The sequence below is a fragment of the Notothenia rossii genome (genome assembly GCF_949606895.1).
Source record: "Notothenia rossii genome assembly, chromosome: 8".
Taxonomy (NCBI): domain Eukaryota; kingdom Metazoa; phylum Chordata; class Actinopteri; order Perciformes; family Nototheniidae; genus Notothenia; species Notothenia rossii.
This window is the reverse complement of record NC_136906.1, coordinates 59626448-59651013: the sequence shown is the minus strand read 5'-3', so window position 1 is coordinate 59651013 and position 24566 is coordinate 59626448. Positions and strand designations below refer to the sequence as shown.

The 24566-nt window shown below is 40.5% G+C and overlaps 2 protein-coding genes across 5 annotated transcripts in view; both read right to left on the bottom strand.

Annotated features, from left to right (window-relative positions):
- The window catches only part of ccdc85cb (coiled-coil domain containing 85C, b), a 50205-nt gene extending 43902 nt beyond the window's left edge, over window positions 1-6303 (bottom strand). For 3 of the 4 annotated variants that reach the window (XM_079644657.1, XM_079644658.1, XM_079644660.1), the window contains exon 1: window positions 4867-6303. In XM_079644657.1, the coding sequence (XP_079500783.1) occupies window positions 4867-5584 (718 nt within the window). In that variant the 5' untranslated portion in view covers window positions 5585-6303. The remainder of the gene's footprint in view (window positions 1-4866) is intronic. The other variant, XM_079644659.1, reaches the window with a different exon arrangement.
- A 1022-nt stretch (window positions 6304-7325) lies between these two features.
- LOC307015804 (cholesterol 24-hydroxylase-like) lies at window positions 7326-12630 on the bottom strand. Its single transcript, XM_079644656.1, has 15 exons — window positions 12374-12630; window positions 12154-12231; window positions 11744-11825; window positions 11512-11582; window positions 11263-11349; window positions 11010-11148; window positions 10774-10884; window positions 10529-10691; window positions 9888-9953; window positions 9517-9589; window positions 9299-9383; window positions 8454-8564; window positions 8216-8304; window positions 8063-8129; window positions 7326-7967 (listed from the first exon to the last, which is right to left on the bottom strand). Exons 1-15 carry the CDS (start codon window positions 12511-12513, stop codon window positions 7818-7820), a joined length of 1512 nt encoding a protein of 503 aa, XP_079500782.1. The 5' UTR covers window positions 12514-12630; the 3' UTR covers window positions 7326-7817.
- Window positions 12631-24566: the final 11936 nt, after the last annotated feature.

Below are 24566 nucleotides of genomic sequence, written 5' to 3'. Positions count from 1 at the left end.
ATGATTGAAGGTCCACTAATTTAGGGTGCCGCCTCCAGCAGTCCACAGAAGTCAGGCGTGATTTAACATCTCGCTGGCCTCTGGCACATACACAAGGATAAACAAACACACAGACCAGTATGTGAGAAAGTGAAGGAAATAGCGACAGCGGCTGCATAAATGTGCCAGAAGTAGCCTGTAGCCATTGTTGCCTTACTAAAACATGTTAATAAATGTATGTTTTATTTACTGCAAATGTTATTATATTGCATTAATGTGCATGTGTATGGTAACTTACATTCAGTCACTAGAGCCAGATGGCATTTGTTTCCACTACTTCTGACTCAAATAGGTCACCTGTCATGGGTTAAAACTCCAAGTCTTTCATTATATTGATGACATCATGGGCACGGAAACATTTCTAACTCACTTGATGAAAAGTATTACCCTCTGTGCAAGATGAGCTGCTACACTGTCCTTTCAAATGTGGTAAAACAAGCTACATTTGTTGACATCAGCCTGATCCTTTCTCATTCCCTGTCCACGTCTAACCTCACTCTCTGGCTTGTTTAAAGACACTTTATCTGATGAGTTACAAACATTGTTCGTTCAAAACCATTTAGCGGCTCAGATGCCAGAAGATGGTGTGAGGGTCTGTTAAAGGTCAACAAGCGTTATTGCAGAGAGGCTCTTTATCAGTTCATCTGGACAATGTCAAAGGAGACCTTAGCTGTCTCGCTTGGCCACTCTGTCTTCATTTCACACAGCTTTACTCAGTCTGTGTGGTACTATAGCGGAGCCTAATGCAAGTTCTCTGTGACAGCATCATATTTCAGGCGGTCTTTGACTGGGACAGAGTTCTGGGACAACCAAAATGAATGTGGACGTTAAAGATTCAGGAAAATAAAGTGGTGCAGCTTACACATTTTGTAAGTCGACCAGGAGGTTGGCGTTGGAACAGGTCCCGCAACAAAAAGCAATGATATTTTACCATTGGATTTGTGGCAAACGCATGTTTATGATACTTTTTGTATGTTTTATTCAGCAGGATAATCGCCATATCAACACTGTGTTTTTGAATTTTGAACTGAAATGCAATTGCCAGAAGTAAAATCCAATTGACTACATGACAGTCGCATGAAGACATTTAGTAGTCTCATTTAATCACTTGTTATCAACAGCTTCTTTTCAAGACACATAGAAGCTCAGAACAATTATGAGTTGGGTATTTAGTGATGTACTACTATTTTATGTCGTAGAACAAAACATTAAAATCTCTTAAGCTTGTATTAACGATACCTCATTTCAGGTCTCTAACCAAAAACATGTTAAAAAAAAAATCTTGACTTCCAGACAGGGAGATTCAAGAATTGGGAAAAAATGTAAACTCATTTCAGTGTTAAAGGACTCATTCCTTCACCACTGTATAGAAGTCACTTTTTAAAAAGGTAATGAACACAGTGCTGTTCAATCTTCCCTGCTGTTCTTTATTGTTTTATTTCTACAGAACAGAAGCCTTCTCACGCATTACAGCACACACCATGTCCGAGTAAACATGCACACTTAGAGCCTGTATCCCCAAAGGAAGAGGAGTAGGGGGGGGGGTTCAGCCATGTCAACGCACAAGAAATTCAATTAAGCAGACAGCAGGATGTCTCAGAAAAACCAAACCTCCTTTGAGCACAATATGCCCTCCAACAGTCCCCCACTACTCCACCTTGCATCTCCCTAGCCAACCCCTAACCGCTGTTCAGACACTCCCCCAACACCAGCGAGACCCATTGAGGGCCCCCTTTTATTCACTCCTCTCCCACTGCCCCTCTTGCCTCTAAAGAGAGAGACTTTCAGATTTACATTTTCCAGAAACATTTAAAATGTATGAAACAGAAGCCTCAGCCAACTGGTTTCTTTTACTCCTGGGAAAGAAAACACATTCATCCTACTCCTCTTCTTCTTCCTGTCCGTCTGTGCACGTCTGCAACCGGACAGATGCTGTTCATTTAGCACTCGAGTGGCAATCCTTGAGCTAGTCTCCTAAATACCCAGGGGGAGCAACTGGCATTTGGAAAGCATTAAATAAAAGCCACTCTGCGGACCTCACACCGCAGCCACGTCTGACCTCACAACATGGTTACTCTGCTCAGATTTCAAGCAGCCAATTGAGTCAATCTGTGCCATTGAAGAATGCTCTTACTAGACAGGCCTGGAGTAGCTAGTGTCAAACTGCGAGCAATTACATTTCTATCCAGACAGATTTTTAAAGGGGTATTCATTGCGAACAGTTCTGGATACAGTCAACTTATTAAGTTTTTCTTCAGGTTTCAATAAGTTTAATTTGGAACTTTTGGGACAACATAGAATGAAATGCAATACCCATTTGTTGAGGCCACACTAGAAGTTAAAGGAGCAATATTAGCCTATGAATGAAAACAGACCTAGAAATACTTCCGGTTCATGATTTTATTGACTTATTTCAACCATACAAAAGTCATATAAAACAGTGATCAAAATCTTAATTTAAGATGCCATGGTGACAGTCCCCATTAAGATAATGACGCACTCAATGGATGACTTTGTGGAAAACCATTCTTCACTTCTTCATCCAAAAAAAAAACTATTTTGATGACCCTCTTAATATTTGCAGATAACATTACAGAAGAGCGATCATTTTAAAAATCATATTCAGGACAACTTTATACTATTTTGTTGGACCTAAATGTAATTACAGACATCGTAAAATGACCCACTGTTATCTAATAGTAGAATAGAATCAATGTAGTATTGCTCTATTGTTGTTTTTTATTGATTGATATCTTTGGCCCTGTCAACAGCAGTCCTGTATTTTCCCCCATGGACTTGTTTGCAATTATGTAAGAAGGATTTGTGATGCTCAGCTCTGTTAAAGACAAGATAGCATCAACGTCATCACCAATGTGTTGGTTTAAACAATGAAATATAATAAACCTCCTCTCAAGTGAGGCGGGTTTTTCCCATGCTGGCGTGTCATTGTGTGTGTGGGTATTTGTATCGTCAGTGATGAGCACAAAGAGCCTCAGGGGCACACAATGTCACACACATCGGGCGAAACAGCGGCTTAGAGAGGTGCTAGGCCTCTGCAGACACAATATTGCTGTTACATAATGACAGCCAAACACCGCACAAAAAATGTGTGTGTTGGCATGTGAGTGTTTACGGATTAAAAAGGGCTGTTTTTTTCTTTCGTGCTTGTTTCCATTATTTTGTATTTGTTACCTTCACGGTTTTTAAAGTCCACAATGTCCCGGAATGTTCGATTGACAACGTGACCTATGTGATCTGATTTGAAACTGCTTGCTTTGAGCTGCCCCGTCCTTGTAAATCAGGGGAATAAATAATAAAGTTTCAAATGGTTGGGGGATTTTTTTTCCTCCCATGAAACAGAATTTACTCCCCTTGCCAAACAGATCGTGGCGAGTTATCAGCCCATGTGCTAGCTAAACGAAGCTTAGTGTCCTCCTGTTCCATCAGGGCATTTTCATCCCAGCTTCAAGCTTTCAGCTGTGTATTTAGGTCTTAACACAGGGACATTGATTTTCTGGTCCCATGCCATGCATTTCAAACGGGCCCTAAGCAGACATGAGTGCTCTTCCACAAGCAAAAAGGCAACAATGATAATCAGCAGATGACCCCTAAAAAATCAATATGCCTGTGTCCCCTTCTCTAAAAGCCATTAAGATAAGTCCCGTTCCTTAAGGACCACAAGTGCAGGGACCCAAATCAGTGCAGATTCAAATGATGGAGTAGCGTGGGACTGAAAAGGCCACTTAAGGATACTGTGTGTGCATAGTGTGTGTGTCATAATCACCCCAATCAAGACCTTACTGTGAGGTTAAGCCAAGACCCCACATGCTAATCCCTCACAGCAATTTTGATCAGCATATGGTGCAATCACCACTGACTGTATTATATATGAGGAATGAAACTGAGGAGATGAATACAGATGTGATGGGCCAGTGGTGTTTTAAAAGTAGAACCACATAGAAGTGTAAGGAATAAAGTATAATTTCAAAAGTTGTATGTTTATGTTTTATGTCAGGGGTAACTTTTTCATCCATCCAACAGTTTTGACCACATAGATGAAAAAACTATTAACATTTGACCAATGTTTAAAGGAATACTTTAACCACAAATGACCATTTCTTTTATCAATTACTCTCCCTGTGTTTCTTTGAATTCTGGAAGAAAAAACTGGATTTACTCGCACATCTCTATAGAGAATAAGTTTTATTTTTTTAAAGTCTAAATTACTGGGGGTAAAAGGGGGATGGTTTTACAAAAGCAAAACTATATCAAAATCTGTTTACAACTCTTACATAACTTGTGGAGTACAATCCAAGTGTTTATGCAGTCATATGCTCACTACTTCACAAACATATGAATTTTCAATTAAACTTCAATAATTATTTTACTTCAGACTCACACAAGTGTCAGACGGTTTATGGGGTGTTTAAAGAAGGTACGTTTTTTGTGAAAATGCATGCTTGTTTGAAGAGTAGAGCATATAGTTAAATGAAACTTGGATCATACTGCACAAGTTGTGTAAGAGTTTTTAAATGGATGTGTTGATAATTCAGTTGTTTAACGCAGCACTCATTGACTTAAATTCCTCAAGTGTTTTCACCAGTTTTTAGAAAACAAGTCTTTGAAACTTGCAAGAAGTGTTTTCTTAATGTTTCCCTTTTCCCCAAGGTAACATTGGGTGAGTAATTGATATACTTTTGGTCATTTTGTTGGTGATATGTTGTTTTAATGTAAGGCCTTATTGATTGGACTCTGGGGCATCACTGTGTTAGGTCTGCCAGGACAGCCAGGTGTGTTTCCACAGGTGGATGGAGTGTGTGTACTCACCATTAAGACCATTTGGGATGCTCCTGTGGTGGTGCGGTGCTGACAGGTCATCTATCGACCTCCTTATGGTGGTGCCTAGCTTACTGCTCTCTGTGGCGGGCTTGTGTATGTGGTTGTGATTGTGGTGATCTGGGCTCCCAGCACTTCCTGTGCTGGATGTGCTACTCCCATCTCCAACATCCCTGACGGTGCCGGTACCCCCGTTCAGGTTGGTCAAACTGGACTGACTGTCTATTGAGCTCCTGGACCCCGCTCCGTTCCTCTCCTCATCCAGCATGAGGATGATCTCCTTCAGCTCAGAGTTCTCCCTCAACACGGTGTCCTGGTTGGCTTCCAGCTCCTTCAGCTTCATCATGTAGTTGCCCACCTCCTTCCACATGTTACTGGCAGTGAAGCGGCCGAATCGCTGCCACTCCCGGGACAGTTTCTTGCCCTTCTGTCGGTCATCGTCCAGGAAGCAGCAGAGCTCCCGGAGCTCATGGTTGTCGTCCTGCAGCTTCTGGTTGATCTCCTTCAGGCTCCGGATCTCGTGCAAATGCACCTGCAGCCTCCGGTTGATGTCTTTCATCATGTTGCCATGATCGATCATCAGGTTCATTTTCTCGCCGTCAACCTTCCTTAATCTCCGGACCAGCTCCTCTTTGCTGAACCGAAGCACCTCCTCGTCCGTCATCTGGCTCACCTCATCCTTCGCTCCCTCGGACGGATTTTTAGCCATGGCTGTCTCTGGCTGAGTCTCAGATCGTGTAAAAACGGAGGCTTAAAATGTGCTGTCAAAACTAAATCAACAGAGCCTCAGTTGCGGGATTGTGTTAAAATACATTGTCCAAAATATGAAAGCATCGTTATGCCCTCCTCTTCAACAGGCCGATAATTAAAAGGAAATATTAATGTGATGCTATGGCAACCCTAGATGAACTGAATGCCCTCACAATGTACTCACATTCCGTCAATAACAGAAACTCATGATTTAAATCGATGAATTACCATGTACTTTCAATTAGGTCCTGGTTCCCATCAACATTCCCATAGCAATGTGCGCCCTCTCCTCTGGACATCGCTCCATTCAAACGATGGTAAACAGAAAGCGAAACAATTCAAATAAGCAGATTTGAGGTAAAAAATAAAAACCGCCGCGTAAACACGAGCCAATTGTAAAGTCCACTCGGTGCTCTCCTGTACGCGTTCACCGTCAGCAACGCTCCTCGGATAAGCTTCTTTGCTGAGGTGGTGCGTTTGCGGACGGAGGATTCAAGCCTTTCCACTCAGCCTGCTCGGAAATAGCAGCCCACCCCCACCTTCTTGTCCAAACACTCGGGTTCGGTTTGAAACGTTTGAAATCATTCAAGAGGATTTCGGCCAAGACGGCCAATCAAGACGTAGCAGAGCAGTATGCAGCAGCAGGTAGATGAACAGCGCGGAGAGGCTCGCGGGGTTCAGGCTCAGCCCTCTTAAAGGAACAGACACCAGTTGGACTGGCAAAAACCAAAAACACATCATTATTTTTTTTTATAATTAATTAAAAATACATCAACAAAGCCCTAGAAAATGGCTTCGAACTAATTGTAATAATATGTATTACCCTGACATAAATTATTCAATTACTAATTTATATAAACGTCACTAAACACTAAACACATAAGCATTGTGTGTATTTATTAGTAATACACAAATAAATGTGTACTCTAAAAAAAAGCAGTTTTATAAGAAATTGTAATCAAATTTTAAACAATGTGAATTTATCACTGAACAACCCTATCTTGTGACAAAATATATTACAATTAAATAAAACTAGACACCATCTTGCCATGCTATCACACTAACCTCGACATCAAATAGGCCAGGGCATCCATTGGCCAGGGCCGTAAAGTGGGGGGACCAATGGCCACCTTCTCCATTTCCTGCCCCACTGCTTCCAGCGCCCTTGCTCAGACCACACCCATCTTTGAACGCCTTAAAAAGGTAAGTGACACCATATCGTACCAGGGGCAAAAAGTGATGGGGAAAAGGGCCCCTTGCCATCCAAGCCCATTTTCATACTGGACATTCATTTTGATCTCAGTTACACATCTGTAAAGTTTTGTGGTTGCATCTTGCCAGTCGCAACCTTATTTATGTGACAGAATCTGTCAATAGACAGATATAGAAATATAAACAATGTGAATGACTCAAATCATTGCTTGCTAGGTGTCTCCAGGAGCACATTTTGAAATAGTGCACATACTACAATACTCATAAAGTGAAAAGAATACCAACGCCGCTATAGTGATTGGGAAACTTGGGATAAGCAGAGCTTGTGTTAACTTTTGATAGTTAATTGTCAGGGAATTGAAGTTTAACAGGTGCTTTTGACATTTCTTTGCAAGGTCACAGCGCCCCCCTGTGTACATTGTCAGTAATGCCACAGCAGGTTGACTACATAAAAAACTGGGTATTAAATAAAATCATATTACCAGACATTCAAATGATCATTGGTTTATTAAAGTGCAAAACAAACACAAAAATAAGATTTAACCTTTTTTGCATCAGTAAAAATAATTTCTTAATAATCATTTTCATTTATGTAAAGTTGGTCAACTCTGCATTTTAGCATTCCAGGCACAAAACAAGCTCAGTGTGTATGGAAGAGCAGTGAGTTAGAAATAAACAATAGATTCCAACAAGACTAAAAAAGCAGTTCAAGTGCATTCCCATATCCTCATTAGTGTTCGTAATATATCAGTAACTACCATAACTGTTTTTAGATAGATTGTTATTGTAGATATACTGTTATGATTAAATGATATCATTAAAACCAGCCCCATTAAAATAATAAGTAATAATACAATTATGCAGCATAAGGGTCTTTTGGTTAAAGCAAGGGTACAAATTTGCAAGCAGTAAACAAGCCTTAGCAACCTAATTTCACCACATTATAACCATCTTCTTATGTGACAGTACATTAAGACCAGCTATGTATTGTGCTTCCTGTGTCTGATAGAGCACACCACTCCACTCTTCGGCCTGAGGGTGCCATTGTCCAAGATGTCGAAGTTCTGTCCCGGCGAAAGCGTAAAGTCAAACCTCTGGATCAGCTTGGCCATTACCAATTTCGCTTCCATCTGCAATCGCCCCACCAACAACAAAGCATTGAGTTATTTCAAGGTGTTCCTATGTTGTATTTGTTATAAATATCGATGACTGTGTCACAACCCACCTGAGCAAAGTTCTGTCCCAGGCATGCACGTGGGCCGAGGGCAAAGGGGAAGTAGCAGTAATAGGGCCTTGTAAACAAGATAGACAAGACACATTAAGTACACACCTTTTTCTTGTAGAAAAAAGCATTATATGAAAGTTGTATGATACTTACTTGGGAGCATCTGGGTGAAATCTGTCCGGATCAAATGTCAGCGGGTCCTTGAAGAATTGTTCCATTCTCCCGGTTGTATACGTGTTGAACTGAATTTCAGAATAATTGATTGAAGATTTGTATAGCATGTCATGTCATAATGGTTTGTAAGTATTCAAAAAATATTTTGTACTGTTTGTTTTTTAAAGTTATGGTTGCCATTGTTCTGACACACACTTCCTGCTTTAGAGGTACTCACAAAACACACGGCCCCTTTAGGCAACTTGATACCGTCGATGACAGTGTCTTCCGGTATTGCACGAGTAGTGCCTGGAGCTGTCGGGTATAGCCTCAGAGTCTCTTTTAGCACCTGGTGGGAAGGTTACAGTGTGAAGTGTACATCCTGAGTCAATTACTTAAAAAAAAAAAAGAATAAATGATTCAAGCCAAATTTCAGAGAAGAGGCAAGTTATTGATTCATCTATTCAAGTATAGTATTGCAAACTAATGCAGCATTATTCGCGACGGGAAACGATTCGGAAGCATTAATGTACTTGCTGTCTGTAGCCAATTTGCAGTACTGATAGTATTGACCAATCATGTTTGGTTTGGGGCTTTGGTTGCATTCAGGTTAACATTCCAGTTGGAGGTCACAAGAGGCAGAATGCATTGGTCGAAATGTGATCTTGGAACCAATCTGTAATTTCTATTAAGCTTTTTCTTGGTTTCATTTCATTAGATTTATCTGCATTTAAATACGGATATTTGATTATAGATTAGTTATTTACGTTGTCTATTAACTCCATCTCGCATCTAACTGACTCTAACGTCCTGAACAGAAAAAAGGGAATCTTAGCTGGGATATTGGATCTGGTATAAACTTATATAAAAATATTTGTAGTGCTAAATTGATGGCTGAGGAATTCTGAAATTGCTTAACAATTTGGTTACTGGTCTACTGTAGATTAAAGTTCTATGTTTTAGATGACTTGAGTCAGAGAATGATTGAATTAATTAATAAATGAAAATAGGAGTAAGTTTCAAAATGGCTTTTCAAAATGCTTCACTCCTAAAAAGCTTAACATTGCTTCCTAACTTGTGTACCTGTGAGAGGTAGATCAGTTTTCCCAGATCGTCATAAATGATGATCTTTTTCATCCCAATTACGTCATCAACCTCGTTCTTTAATCTGAAAAAAAATAACACAACTGAAGAAACCATCATTTCCAAGCTGCAGTATGAAACTGTTTTGCACTGCATGTTTAAACGCCATATAAATAACATGTATTATTATTATTATTATTATTATGTTTTGTTCTTACTTCTCCAGTATGTCAGGATGTCTTGTAAGTTCCTGGATGCAAAAAGCCAGCTGATTGGCAGTTGTTTCTTGCCCTAAAAGGTCAGAACATTACCTTTAAAATGTTGCTAATTTTGGATAAACGACACACAATTAAGTGATCCTTATCTCTTAAAAAAATATTTCGCCCCAATAAATTATAACATTTAGTAGCCAAACTAAGTTGTGATAATAATAATACATATACTGTACATGAGAACTTACCGATGTCATTATACTAAAAATATTAAAATATTGAACCTCAAATCTCTAATAGGTAACATTAAAATGTTGGGTGAAGTGTTATTCTTATTTTGGAGCTTTTTAGACAAAGCAGAAACAACACAGACTCACCAGCGATGAAAAATGTCACGAAATTGTCCAACATCAGCTCCTCATCTTCTGAAGTCATGCTGTCCTCTGGGAAATAAGAAATTAGATTTGAAGAAGTAAACCAATGTGGAAGCCATCAACTATAACTGATAAAGAAGCCATGACCCTGTTAATCAAGATAAATCAAACAGACCTTGATATGAGCAGTTGTATATAGGAACTGTTCTCTTTCTACCACGCTACCCCTAAAATGCTGCAGGAGCAAGTGTGATTCTACCCAAGGAAGGGTTGTCTCTTGTTGATGGTTCATAATTAACCGATACCACTAACTCCGTTAGCATCAAGGTGCTAGCTAAAGTTAATGTGATGTAATGAGTAGAGATGGCAGGTGTAGTTCGGTAGAAAATAGTTCGTACATGCTAATGCTCACAACAAGGTCTGTGGATCATCTTTTGAAAGCGGGTCATGATTTCTTGAAAAATACCTTGCTGTTGAGATTTATAAAGAAATGTTAATCATAATTTGAGAGAAGGCAGACATCTCTATGGAAAATATCCCACACTTAGTAAATCACACAGAAACAATCAAAACTAACAAATAGTACTCTAATATGAATTATTGATTTTGGTTTGTGTGGTGTATCTGAAATGATTGAACATTACCTTTGCCAGCTGTTTTGATGATCTGTGTGAGGATGTCCTTCGGGACGTCCTCGCCATTTAGCATGGCAGTCTTTCTTTCATTTATCCACTGAGTTCCAGTTGCGCGCAGCAGGCGGCAGGCTTCCTTCACTTCTTTAATGAACGGTTGGTTCTTGGGATAGTACTAAAAATGAAACAAATGTGGGTCTCACACAGTTTTTGTCATAACCACATAAACTCCATACAAACTTGCTGTGAAGTCATACTTCAAAAAAGATGTCTCTGATGTTGTAGATCATCCCCTTCAGAGTTAACTCGATGGCTTTAGTAAACACTGACTTATCCTTAATTTGGTCTAGATCCACACCAAAGGCAATCTGAGTGTCAAAAAGAAAACAAGGAAGTCTTTCAGATTCACAACCTGGTGAATTGTGTCACATGCAAGAACAACTTGTTGGATCAGGGCTAATGAAGTCTAGGCTCTAAAACCGTGATATAATACCTTAGCGATAACATCAAGGGTAACAGAGTTCATCAATTGGAGCATGCTGGCCTCCGCTTGGTTATCAGCGACATCTGTCAGTTTTGTCATCAGCTTCTCTGCCCTCTCATCGAAGGTGTCCATTAGACCTCTCAGATACCTGGAAATAAAGGTAGTTTTGGGCAGAATCTAAAATGACTGCAAACACTGCACGTAAAATAAAGGTTCAGCAAATATTTGTATTGTGTTGGTTTGTGATTATTAAATAACTTACAAGCTGCTGAACGCTGGGTCCATGATCCGGCGCTGTTTATACCACTGTTCATGATCTTGTGCTGTTATCAGGCCATTACCTAGGAACCTTGAAAAGAGAACATTAAAAAGAAAGACTTTCAAAAGGTTCAGAAATACACATCACAAACACTTGTAATCATTATTACTTCAAAGTTCTTGTTGCAGTATTTATATCACTATGATATGTATGATATGTGTGGAGCGCTAATCTGACTATGTAATATATTACCTCATACCAAACAGATTGCCGATTTTCTTGTAGGAATAATCTTTCAGATACTTTGGGGACATCAGGATCTCCTGAAATGGAGCCATCAAAAGAGATTGAACGACAAGGTGTTATACTACCAGGGATAATGCATCTCCGTTATTGGCAATAAGGAGAATAGATGCTAAACTTTTGCACAGTGTTTGTGCAATGCAACTGACACAATTACCATTGCAATCTGTTGGTTGTTTACCTTGGTTCCCTCTGGGCTGGTTACAAGGACTATGATCCGATGCAGGAAATTTATCCTGCAAACAGGCCCGTAATTCTCAGACCTGTAAATTACATTTTAATTATGGGTTTGGATTGCAAACAATACATCTGGTTACACCCAAAGGCGGTCACGATATCAATCAGGAATAACAGAAGTAATGACAACTTAAACTTGTAGAAGCTGTATAGACAAAGAGTAATAGCAATCGCACTAAAATGTAGTTAACAGACATTAACTTAGTAGGAAGTAACACACTAGCCCATTGCAGCCTAATGGTCAACGTGTAGCCTACACCTAACGTTATTTACCTACTGGTGGTGCCTTCGACATAAATTGACAATGTTTGCACAATTACACACTTTCTAGGCTGAACAATCTCTTATGCTTACCATTCCAGAAATGTGTCGTGTATAACGTCACCATTTTTCAATGCCCTCAAAAACGTTGGAATATGTCCGAGGAGAAAACTGGGTGATGTGAAAGCAAAAAGTGGCATGTTTGACATCAAAATAGTTAGAGCTTAATTTAAGATGGATAGGTGACGAGAAAACAAGTAGCCTAATTTTGCGTTAAATACGCTAACTTTAAGCAACGACCTAATTTACTTACTTGTCTCTCGGTGGCCCAGGTATATAGTCATATGCCATATGAATGTATTTAATGTACAAGCAGAAACCAAGGAACGCTATGAAAAGCAGAAACAGCAAAAACAAAGCAGTCCAGCTCAAAATCACATAGAAAACGGCCATTCTGGTAACCTTATGCTGACAGTCTAAACACAATCGTAAGTGTCCTCGGGTCTTGCAACTTCGTCGTGTTACCGATTAACTGGTGGCGGAACTTCCTTATTGCCTTTCACACGGCACTTATATTTCATGGAAAAAAAATTGTTGTCAGAGTTGCAATGGATTTGGCTTCATAGCTCAGTGGTTAGAGCACTAGTCTCATAAACCATTGATCGCGAGCTCGATCCCCTCTGGGGCATGGCAAGATGATGTTTTTCAATTTATGCAGCGACTGTGTTACCTGGTTGTACCTTTATAGCATGGTGGTTCGTTTAATTTTAAATTTGCGATGTTCACGATGTCGTAATGCCTCCTGGAAGCATAGAAACTGCTGCTTATAAGCATTTAGATGATGATGATTGACAAATCAGATTCACACTAACTTCAGTTCACACACAGATAAAAGTTTTCACAAATGTGAAACTTTTAACTAAACTGTACTGCCTCCGACCTCAGAAATCATATTCAGTTTCAGACGGGAAATTCCTCCAAGACAGAAAATAGGACAAACGTTGCCAAACGGAGCATAGGACTACGTAGATAGAAGCACTTCACACATCATATCCCCCACGCTTTCACCTCATCTGGTGAAGCGAAAGCCCTCCTTTGGTTCATACAATTACACACTCATCTCAAGGCGCACCGGAAGAACTAATTGTTTGAGTCAACACAGCATTTCACATAGGCTTAACAAAGAGATTGATATAGAAGTGATAGGCCAAGTGATGCAGATGGACATTGTTGGGCACTTATGTTTGCTCGTCTAACTGTATTGGCATCATTGAACACATTCTAGAGTGCTAAAAGGTGGCTAAACGGTGGTGACAAAGTAAGCACAAAAGATGCATTGACGCATTAGTCTGTACATAAAACTATTTGTAACAGGGAATACAATGATTCATATATCTAAAAAAGCCATGGCGATACACATACTATAGGATTATCTTTACTTGTTAGTAACTCTTCAGAGTCGCATATTTACAAAGAACATTACGCTCCTGTGTTAAAACATTTTTAATTCCACTTAATTTAACCCTTTAAAGTTCTCACCAAGAAAAAAGCAATGAAAAAAATCTTTCTATACGTTTTGTATTTCCATGAGCCAATAATACCTATCAATGTTTTTTTTTTTACAAAGGACCCCACAGTTTTTTTATAGGCTTCTAAGAAATGGTTGAGATGAGAGAAAAGGGGAATATTTAAGAATCTGCATAGATTTGATTGCATTATACTGAAAGAAAATATATGTCTATGCATACATGACTGCGACCGTGTTCAGTTTATGAACATGACTGCACTGTAAAATGTTTGGCTGTAAAATTACAGTAAATGACTGGCTACTAGTTGCATGGATTTCACAGTAATTTACTGTAAATATTTCACAGTAATTGACTGTAGATATTTTACAGTAAATTAGAATAAAAGTACAACTAAATACTGTGACTTTACAGTTGCCCTGCCCATGGAATTACTGTGATATAGCAGTACAGAGCTGTGGTATTATGGTACCTTGCTGTACATAGATTACAGTAATTACCTGTATTTTCACACTATTACTGTAGAAGTAATGCAACACAGTAGCCAGTAATTTAGTGTAAATATACAAATGTAAATAATACGATAATATATTGTAAATTTGACTAGTTAACTAGGATTTTACCATAACTACACAATTCAATCAGCTCAATCACCAAAGAAAAACAAAGAAAATGCCCATTTTAACTTTGTATTACTCCATTGAAGTGCAAAGTACATTTCACAGTGTCTTGGACATGTTGTTACGGCCCCAACCTCTACTCCGCGGTAGTGGCTCGTGTTGAGACCCGCAACATGAAAAATACACGCAATAACCGGGAGCAAAAAGAGGTCTGGAGGACTGGCCAAAAGGAACAAACAGAAGGAGGGAACCCGAGCCAGCCACACCACGGACCGTAGGACCCAGAGCTCGGGGCCCCCCCTAACCAGAAATCAAATATAAACCCTGTGGGAAACAAAATAAAGCTGCGAAAACTGGACTACCAGGGGGGTATACTACGAAGCAGGATTTTCGCTTAGCCGGCTAACTTCAGGGAAAACTCGGGGTTTCCGGTGTTGTGTCAAATTATGCGCCCCCCCCCGTCAAAAAATGCCCCCCTTGTCACGGGAACGCGCATTTCCAAATGACATGTTTATTGGTACCAGTCCTAGAACCATACCCTGAAAAATGCTTGAGGGTGGGATTAATAGAAACATCTTTTTTTGGGGGGGGTGGGGGCATTTGATGACAGGCCTGGTTTATCATCCGAGTCAGAAATAAAACCAATATGGACTGAGGGCTAGTCCTGCAATTGTCCAACACATTTAAATACACACAGTAATTAATAATATCTGTGTGCTGATGTAGAAACTGCATGGTCTTATTTTTATCTTGGTTTTATGGAAATTATAGATAGACATGCACCGCTACTTTTAGAGTGAAGGGACGAGACAATCCTTGGTTTTCTGCTGAATTATCTAGTCTCCTGCATGAGAGAAACAAGGCCTGGGGAAAGGCTAGGAAATCAGGCTCAGAGGTAGAATGGCTACGCTTTAGGCCAGTGGTTCCCAACCTGGGGGGCGCGCCAAAGATCGCAGGGGGGGCGCCAGGCCTCAGATGATTTGAGGCCAAATATCATATTTAGACTTTTTTATTTATTTATTTTTTAAATATAATTGTAAAGCAATACATGATTGTCACTAAAAGCCTTGTCTCTACATCACAATAACATATTGAAAATAATTGATTAAATTGAATAACAATTCAAGTTAGTAGCTATTAAAGGCATAAAAAGACAGAAATGTATAATTCTTTCTTTAATAGGATTTTTTCTTCTGCCCGTAACGTGTCCAAACCGGGCTTTTCTGGATAAGCGCATTTTTAAAACATAGTCATTGTCCATGCCGGTTTCAGTTGGATTATTTGTCACAGTTGCTCTGATCAGATCGGTCTCCTCCATTTTGTAGATTATTTACGACTTTTGAATCCACATAAAGACATCGGCAAAATCCGGCTTACTTTGAGCATGTGTTTTAAACAGTTTAATCCCTTTGTGAATTGTTTCCACTTCCGCGCCGTCCTTTCATTTCTTCATACAGCGGGAATCCAAATTAATTAATCCTGAGTCCAATAACCATCAAAGTCACTCCAATAGTGCTCCTTAATTACGCTTTCATCGTCCTTTAACAAAATACTTCACATTCATCTAGTTTGTGACAGAGTAGTTGTAGCATTTCTTGAGAGACTTTGAGGGGGTGGGGGGGTGCAACTTCCAACAGGAATCATTTAGGGGGGCTCTTGGGAAAAAGGTTGGGAGCCACTGCTTTAGGCAGCCAAGAAATAGCTTCACATCGCAAATCCAAAGTGCTAAGTCTAAGTATTATCTGTCAGTTACCTGAATAATCCTGGAAATGTTGGAAAGCCATAAAATCGATATCCACCGGTGATATCCGTAATGAGCTACCTCCGTGCATTACCACAGCATCACCATGGCCACCATGTTAAATTGTTTAAAAGAGCATTTTGTGTCCTGTGGCTCTCTGTTTGATTCTGTCACTAACTCTGCTTCGGTGAACACCACAGTCTGTGACTCTGAAGAACGCGTTTTGGAAAACCCTTTTAGTTTTACTCCTTTTACCATTGATGTTGTTCGTGAAGCTTTAACCAAGTTAGATCCTAAGAAACCGGCTGGCCCGGACAACGTAGAATCTTTCTTTTTAAAGATAGCTGCATATTGTATTGCTCCACCTCTCACTACTCTTTTTAAACTCTCCCTCAGCACAAACACAATTCCAAAATTGTGGAAGTCAGCTTATATCCTGCCTCTACTAAAAGGTGGGGAGGCGACTTCATTAAATAATTATAGGCCCATCTCTAAATTATCAGTTCTGGCTAAAGTTCTTGAACGCCTAGTGAGTGAACAGGTAAAGGTGTTTTTATGTACAAATTACATCCTGTCTAAACATAAGTCAGGCTTCAGAAAGCAACATACAGTAGCACCATCACTGCAAGGAATAAAACTTGAAGTGGTTACCTGTTACAAATACCTTGGTATCTGGCTTGATGATTGTCTCACTTTTAAACGTTATGTCAATAACCTGCTTAAAAAACTGAGGGTTAGGTACAGGAACAAGTCCAGTTTCTCGCTTGAGGCCAGGAAAAGGCTAGTCAATGTGACCTTTTTACCTGTGCTTCACTATGGCGATTTGATTTATATTAATTCACCTGCCAATTGCCTGGTCAAGTTAGATGCTGCGTATCACAGCGCACTGAGATTTGTGACAAACTGTAAAGCATTAACCCATCACTGTACCCTGTATGCAAGGGCTGGTTTTCCTTCGCTAACTGTACGGAGGCTCAGTCACTGGTACATTTTTATATATAAAGCCATGTTAGGGAAACTTCCATCCTACATCTGCTCCCTGATCTCACGGCGAATTGTAAGTGGCTACTGCCTGAGATCGCATGCTGTAGTTTTATTAAATGTGCCAACTGCTCGGACTGTCTTAGGGAAGATAGCATTTAGATGCGCAGCTCCACTGTCTTGGAATAGTCTGCAATTGAAATGGAAACTGAGCAATCTGATGCCACTAAATGTTTTAAAAGCTCTGTTGGATGCTACTCAATCGGATGCTGTCGGGTACCTGTTCATGTGGATAGTTATGTAAATTGTAATCCCTGTAATGATGCTGTAAGATGTCCTTTTGTTGTTCTGTTTATGTTTTTTCTATGTTTCATGTGGAACCTACTTGAGCAGGTCTCTCTTGAAAAAGAGATCAATGATCTCAATGGGATACAATTCGATAAATAAAGGTTTGAAATGAAATGAAATGACTAGCACCAATGAATGGAGCAAGTTTCATGAATGTGACACTTTTATTTTGTAAGATAGCAAGGGGGGGCATATTGTCATAAAATGCACCCCACCAAAAAAGAGGTTTCTATTAATCCCACCGTCAAGCATTTTTCAGGGTATGGTTCTAGGACTGGTACCAATAAATGGAGCAAGTTTCATGAATGTGACACTTTTATTTTGTAAGATAGCAAGGGGGGGCATATTGTGATGGCCAGGCCTGTCATAAAATGCACCCCCCCCAAAAAAACCAAAAGAGGTTTCTATTAATCCCACCCTCAAGCATTTTTCAGGGTATGGTTCTAGGACTGGTACCAATAAATGGAGCAAGTTTCATGAATGTGACACTTTTATTTTGTAAGATAGCAAGGGGGGGCATATTGTGATGGCCAGGCCTGTCATAAAATGCCCCCCCCCAAAAAAACTAAAAGAGGTTTCTATTAATCCCACCCTCAAGCATTTTTCAGGGTATGGTTCTAGGACTGGTACCAATAAATGGAGCAAGTTTCATGAATGTGACACTTTTATTTTGTAAGATAGCAAGGGGGGGCATATTGTGATGGCCAGGCCTGTCATAAAATGCACCACCCAAAAAGATGGTTCTCTTATTCCCACCCTCAAGCATTTTTCAGGGTATGGTTGTAGGACTAGTACCAATAAATGGAGCAAGTTTCATGTATGTGACACTTTTATTATGTAAGATAGCAAGAGGTGCATAGCGTGGCAAAAATATGCTGACACTATGTAACATAAACATATATTTTGATTATTAGATGACAACTATGTAAAATTAAACAATACATTTTAAAGCACGTTTATACAGACAGGACGTAACAATAATAATAAAAAGAAAGATTAAAAAAAAAAAAAACTGAAAAGGAAGTAACGAATGAATTTCGACACCACTACCATCAAATACGGAGCGAAAAGTTCAACCAGAATAATCAAGACTATATGAGCTACCACTAAACAACTCACAGTCTGAAAATTACCATTAATAAAAACCCTGAACGTTTACTTTTCGTTTTAAACATCGTTTTAAGGTGTAAACGTGTAATTTAGAAATGCGCGTTCCCGTGACAAGGGGGGCATTTTATGACGGGGGGGCATAATTTGACACAACCAGTGGCGACTGGTCAATAGGGGCAGTTGATAAGGCTGAGTGTGTGTGTGTGTGTGTGTGTGTGTGTGTGTGTGTGTGTGTGTGTGTGTGTGTGTGTGTGTGTGTGTGTGTGTGTGTGTGTGTGTGTGTGTGTGTGTGTGTGTGTGTGTGTGTGTGTGTGTGTGTGTGTGAGGAGCTCCACGGATTGCTCCATTTGGCGTTCTGGGGCAGCATCAGTGGCGACTAGTCATTAGGGGCACAGCCCCTCCAAGTGTCAGCAGAAAGTATTAAAAATAATGATTACAAAAAAATGCAAAAAAAAAAAATATATATATATAAAATATATTTTAAGATCATGTTTAATCATCTGATTACATTGCTGTTTTAATCTGTGTTCTTCTAATTAGTGTCTACAGTGTGTGCCTATTGAGCTGTTTAGAGCCATGTGGGACAAAACCCGATCATGCCCTCCCTCTCAATGTCTAAGTGAACGGTGAATGTAAAAACTACACTGCGCATGCTCAGAGTATTGTCCTATTTTATGTGTGTGGCAAAAAAATAATGAGCATAGAGTGGCGAAGTCACGCCCACTTACTTCCGCATCATGGGACCTTATTCCGAAAAAATAATACATTGAAGTTAATGGAGAGAAAACGTATCTTTTGATCCCGTTTGAATTGTGCCATGAATTACACATATGTTGTTTGTCAATCTTAAAAAACCATTTCCATGTCAAAAAATTCAAAGTTTATCTTAAAACTGTTGAAATATAAGACTATGAAAAATATGCAAAAGAAAGACTAAAAATCCCAGGGTGCTGTCATAACTGATGTATTCCCTCCAGATAGCTAAAAATACATTTACTTACTGTGCTTACTTATTTTAACAAGATGCCTGTGTGCTTTGTACCAGGTTATTATCATACCAGTAATAGTACCTCTTGCTCGTTCTCGAAGAGCAACTAAAACAAAACACGAGAGTGTACCTTGTTAGCTAATGTTAGCTAGCTGACATTAACGTTACACATTACACTCGTGTTACTCACCGAAACCTTGTAAAGCCGGTCCCACATGCTGGCTCTTACGGAACCGACTAGTTCCCCTTTTTCGTATGTACAGTGAAGTATTATTTGAATTATTTGAAGGATTAAAGTAACGTGTTATGGCAGGAAAGTTCAATCTGGTATATTCATTTTAATGTCACCTTATATAGAATGTGTGTTAAACTTGTGATTTCTGCATTGAGTGACTTCTGCCTAGCAGATACCAAGAAGAGGCCCCTAGGGTCTCTCTGTTAATTATCAATAGTCCTTGCAATTAACAGGGGAATTCCCAGATACATTTTCAGATAATCCAGTTAAAGTCCTGTTAATTAGTGGTTCATGTCCAGCATGCATTAGTTAAGAAACGATAAGGGTGTGTGTTTTGTTTGATTTCTTTGTTTTGTTCTTTCATATGTGGGTACTGAATTGCTACAACATTTGTGCAGTGGTTAGCTAAAACATATTTTATTACTCTGTATGAACAGAGAGCAGTTCTGCATTCCAGTAGATTGGAAGAGCTGGGGGAGGAGACATTCTTCTTAAGATTTTCAGCATGTCAATTATCAGGGAAATCTACTTGTTTTAAATAGATGTGTGTGGTTAATTACTTTGTATTAATAATAACAGTATGTGTAAAGGAAGCTGGAAATATGCAATGTGAAACCTTTTATTTGAAGTAAAGATGTGAACAATAGCTCAAATGGCTGGAAAGGCTGCAGGACAAATGAGTGTGTTCTCTATATTGGGCCTGTGTGAAGTTTGACTATTTGAAAAGCATCTCTAATACTGCTTAAGAGCATAGGTAATGTGTTCCTCGTTATTATTGATATCAAAGTAATTTACATGTATTACGTATAATGAGCCAACTATAACAACTATATCTTAAAACATACTTTTAACTTGTGTGTGGTAACCTGAGGGGGGGAAGATGGCCACAGAGACAAAGAGCCATAAAGGGGATGTGTGTGTGCTGGCTGCAAGATGTGAAATAAGATAAGGAAACTTGTTGTTTAGAGCAGGTTCGTTCCAGACACCAAAAGGTATCTGGTTTTCGTCAAACTGAAAGAGACTTTTTGTTTCCGGGTTTCTTCTGCTGTGTCGCGCTGATTGGGTACGACAGGCCATGTGATGGTCTCTCCTAATAAGATTACCTCTGGGGGAAGCATTCACACACCTCCTCCTGTGTTTTTAGTATGAAAGCCTGTGTTTTCCTTTGGTTCGCTTTCTTCTTTTCTTCATGCTGGCCAAGGTGGTAAGACCTCTCCCAGCGAGAGGACCAGAGCAGGGGCACCCGAAGGGGGGCCCCTTTTGAATTGTTTTGTGATGTATTGTATGTTCTACCATTAAAGCAGATTATTGTTTGACCCTTATCCTGGTGCTTTGACTTTTCCTTCTTTTAAAACAAACTCATAGAGGAACGGCGCGGAGCAGAGATTCTGCCCCAACAACAGCTCTCAACATGCCCAGACTTGTAGTGATTTTCACCTCTTTTAATACTTTTCACCTCATTCTGAAAGAAAGAACGAGGTGAAATGTACCAACGTGGCGGCCATCTTGGTGTTGGTGACGTGTGCAAGACCAGAGTTGTAGTTCATTGAGCGCTTCACACAAAGAAATGTGTAACTTCACAGTTTTACGACACATTTTAATTTTTTTGACTTGCAAAATTATCTTTTAAATTGACAAACATCATATGTGTAATTCGTGGCACAATTCAAACGGGATCGAAAGATAATCTTTCTCTCCCCATTGACTTAAATACATTATTTTTCCGATATTAGGTCCCATGGAGGTCCACCGGAAGGGGAGGGACTTCGCGAGTGCTGGGTTGTGGAGGGAACCCATGCGCAGCTTACTTCCTGGTTTTGGTTCTCCTCCTCTTCACACACGACACTTTTCGCGGCACACGTACTTACAGCCAATCAGCTCTGAATTATGTGAGATGACGTATGGTGGGGATGGCAGCCAAGCCGCTCCAACGAGAGTTACAACGAGAGCGTGATGTCATATTTACACTCGACGGATCCTTTCTAGCCATAACCAAATAGCAATGAGATTTCTACATAGGATTTTAGAAAATAGCTCAAAATAAGATCTGTGGGAAACGTACCTGTTAGATAAATGCACGTTTTGTTCAGCTGGATAATATCCACATGTCTACCCTACTTTTATAATTTTCGAATCATAAATCTATCGATTAGATTTATGATAGACTTTTGAAACGTGTGTCACCCATGCGGAAATCCTCGCCTGGGAGACAGCGATGGATGCGCACAGAGTCAGCGCCGTGCTGGCCGCCTTGCTGATTTCCTCTGCCTTGGTGGTGGACTGCTCTATCAGTGTCACCACCGAGTTGGAGAGCAGCGCGATGATATTTGCCGCCGACTGACCCGGTCGGCCTGGCGGGCAACATACTCTCTGGGGGGAGCTCAACATAGGGCGCCGGCCTGTGGCGATGGAGAAGGGGACCGAATGCTCGGCCGCCAAACCAGCCCCCTGCTCCGACTCTGTCTCCCCCGTTCGGGGGAGAGGAGGGAGGGGAGAACCACACGGTGAACCATGGAGGGAGACGGGGTAGGAGTCGTCCGACTCCTGCCCGGCACTCGGCTCCATGGGACATGCTGCCGTCCACGTGCTCCTGGACGGGCCAATCGTCCTCGTCGGCAGCAGCAGCTAGAGCATCCGCTCTTCACTTCCTGTCGGCTGATGGAAGACGGGCACAATGTGAGCAAGCGACCTGCTGGCTGAGAGCCGCGTCCGCGTGCTCTGGCCTCAGGCAGGATTCGCACATTGCGTGCTGGTCATAGCTCATGATATATCCTTGGCAACATGAGGGACAATTTCGGACGCAGTTGTTGCTCATGATGTTTAATGGTTCTGTGCTTCAGTAACTGCAGAGGTTTGCTGAAGAAAAGAGGGAGCAGATTGCCGGGCCTCCTTCCTATTTATACCAGAAGGAGGCCCGAGGGCGGGGCCCACCTTGCGGGTGGGCGTGGACTACAAGCGTTTCAGTGCTGCGCGGGTGCGCAGGGGGATTACCCAATAGCGATAGCCTTAGAGGGCGAAGCCATATACGAAATAGAACCTTCTCCTCCAGCTTCTCTTTATATAACACGGCTGAGTGAAATTTGGAACACCTGGGCAGAGGCGGAGCCAGGGGCAGACCAGGTGCAGAAAACAAGGAGGGGAGCACGTAACACATGTCTACACAGACATCCACTCGAAGTCAACCATTTTTCTGAAGAATGTGCTTACATGGGGGTTTAAATTGCCATGCCTCTTTTTGGCTTTCGAGCCCTTCCTATTGTTTTCAGGAAGCACCTGAAAGCACCTGAAAACAATAAGCCAAAGACAACAATTTCAATTTTACATAGATTTATATGTTGCATCGTTTATTTTAAGGCACATGCAGCGTGCCCCTTTCAATTTAAGTAAAACCTGCACCAAAGAAATAAATTAGTATTTAAAGCCAAGCAAGAGCGATAAAAGCAAGAAAATCCCTTAATTTGTTGTGTTATCACAGAGGATGGTCTGAATACAGCATTTTACTGTGAAATAATACAGTAACATGTTGTGAAATCCTGGTAATCATTTATCCTGTACATTCACAGTAATTAACTGTGCCTGCATTGATTTCACTGTGAAATTCAAAATTACCGTATTATATTGTGAACATTACAGGTAAAGACTTTAAAGTGGTAAAACAGTAATTTATTGTAAAATATTACAAATAAATATTGTGAAATCCTGGTAATATTTTACAGTGTAGATATACTTTTTGATAGTATTTAATAGACTTTTTCATCTATGATGGTGAATTCAATATTTTTAGAGCTTTGGACTTTAGGCCAGACAAAACATTTGAAAAAGGCCTGTGGGAAAATGTGATATGACCATTTAATTTTTTATTGAACTAAATATTTTATGTGTTTTTGTACCTGTTATTCTTGGAAGTTTTACTAAAAGGATAACTCACTTTTGCAGGAACAACCTACAGTATATAGAGCAACTTCCAGGTTAAAGACACCTGTGAATAAATGTGTAGGAAAATGATGAATACACTAGATTTCCCCAAAATATATACAGAAATATACACTACAGTGACATCTGGCGTCGTTTTTGTAAGAAATGTTCACTTCCGCATAAAAAAGCCTCGGCACGTGACCTCCTGCGTGTGACGTAACATGGGGGAAACAAGGGGGAGAGCGGCCGGTGTAACGTATTAATAAACATGGACCCCAATGCTAGTTTCGACACAGAAGAAGTTAAACATGAATATGACGGACCACAACCTTATAATTATGAGCCTGCTAGGCCTCCAAGAGACCAGGAGCAGCCAAGGATTAGAAGAAATAACGGCCATCGGAGAGAAATTGAGCTGTGGTGTGAGGAGAACCAGTGGAGAACTGGGCAACTGTCTTGGTGAGTGACCGGCGTTAGCTACAGAATGTTAGCTAACGTCACATCACAACATTGTGAAGTTAGCTATCATATATCAGGCTATAACTAACGTAGCATAGATAATATAGTAATGTTACTGGCAGGACTGTTGATACTGATCCATAACAGAAACTAATGCGCAAGTTTAAGCCGTATCTCGCGTTACCTAATGCAACTCCACACTACGGTGCTGTGTACCGGAGGGGAGAAGCGAGATACGGCTGATACTTGACGATCTGGCGGAGAAAGGTTGTGGAGCCTCCGTTGATATGCCGTTTTAAATGGCTTGATGGAAAGCAGGTGTGTAGTCGGGGAGGGTGCACAGCTGATTGCAGCAGGTGAGTGGGGGTTGAGCCGGGAGCCAGGAATGACAGCTACCACGCACACACAAACAACACAGACAGGGGGAAACAAACAAACACAAAGGAGACGGCTGGAGCAGTACAGCCACCACAGCGTTACCTAATGCAACTCCACACTGCGTCTTACGTTGCCGTGTACCGGAGGGGAGAGAGAGAGCAGCGAAGGGGGGGAGAGAGAAGTAATACGGTTTCCTGATAAAGCT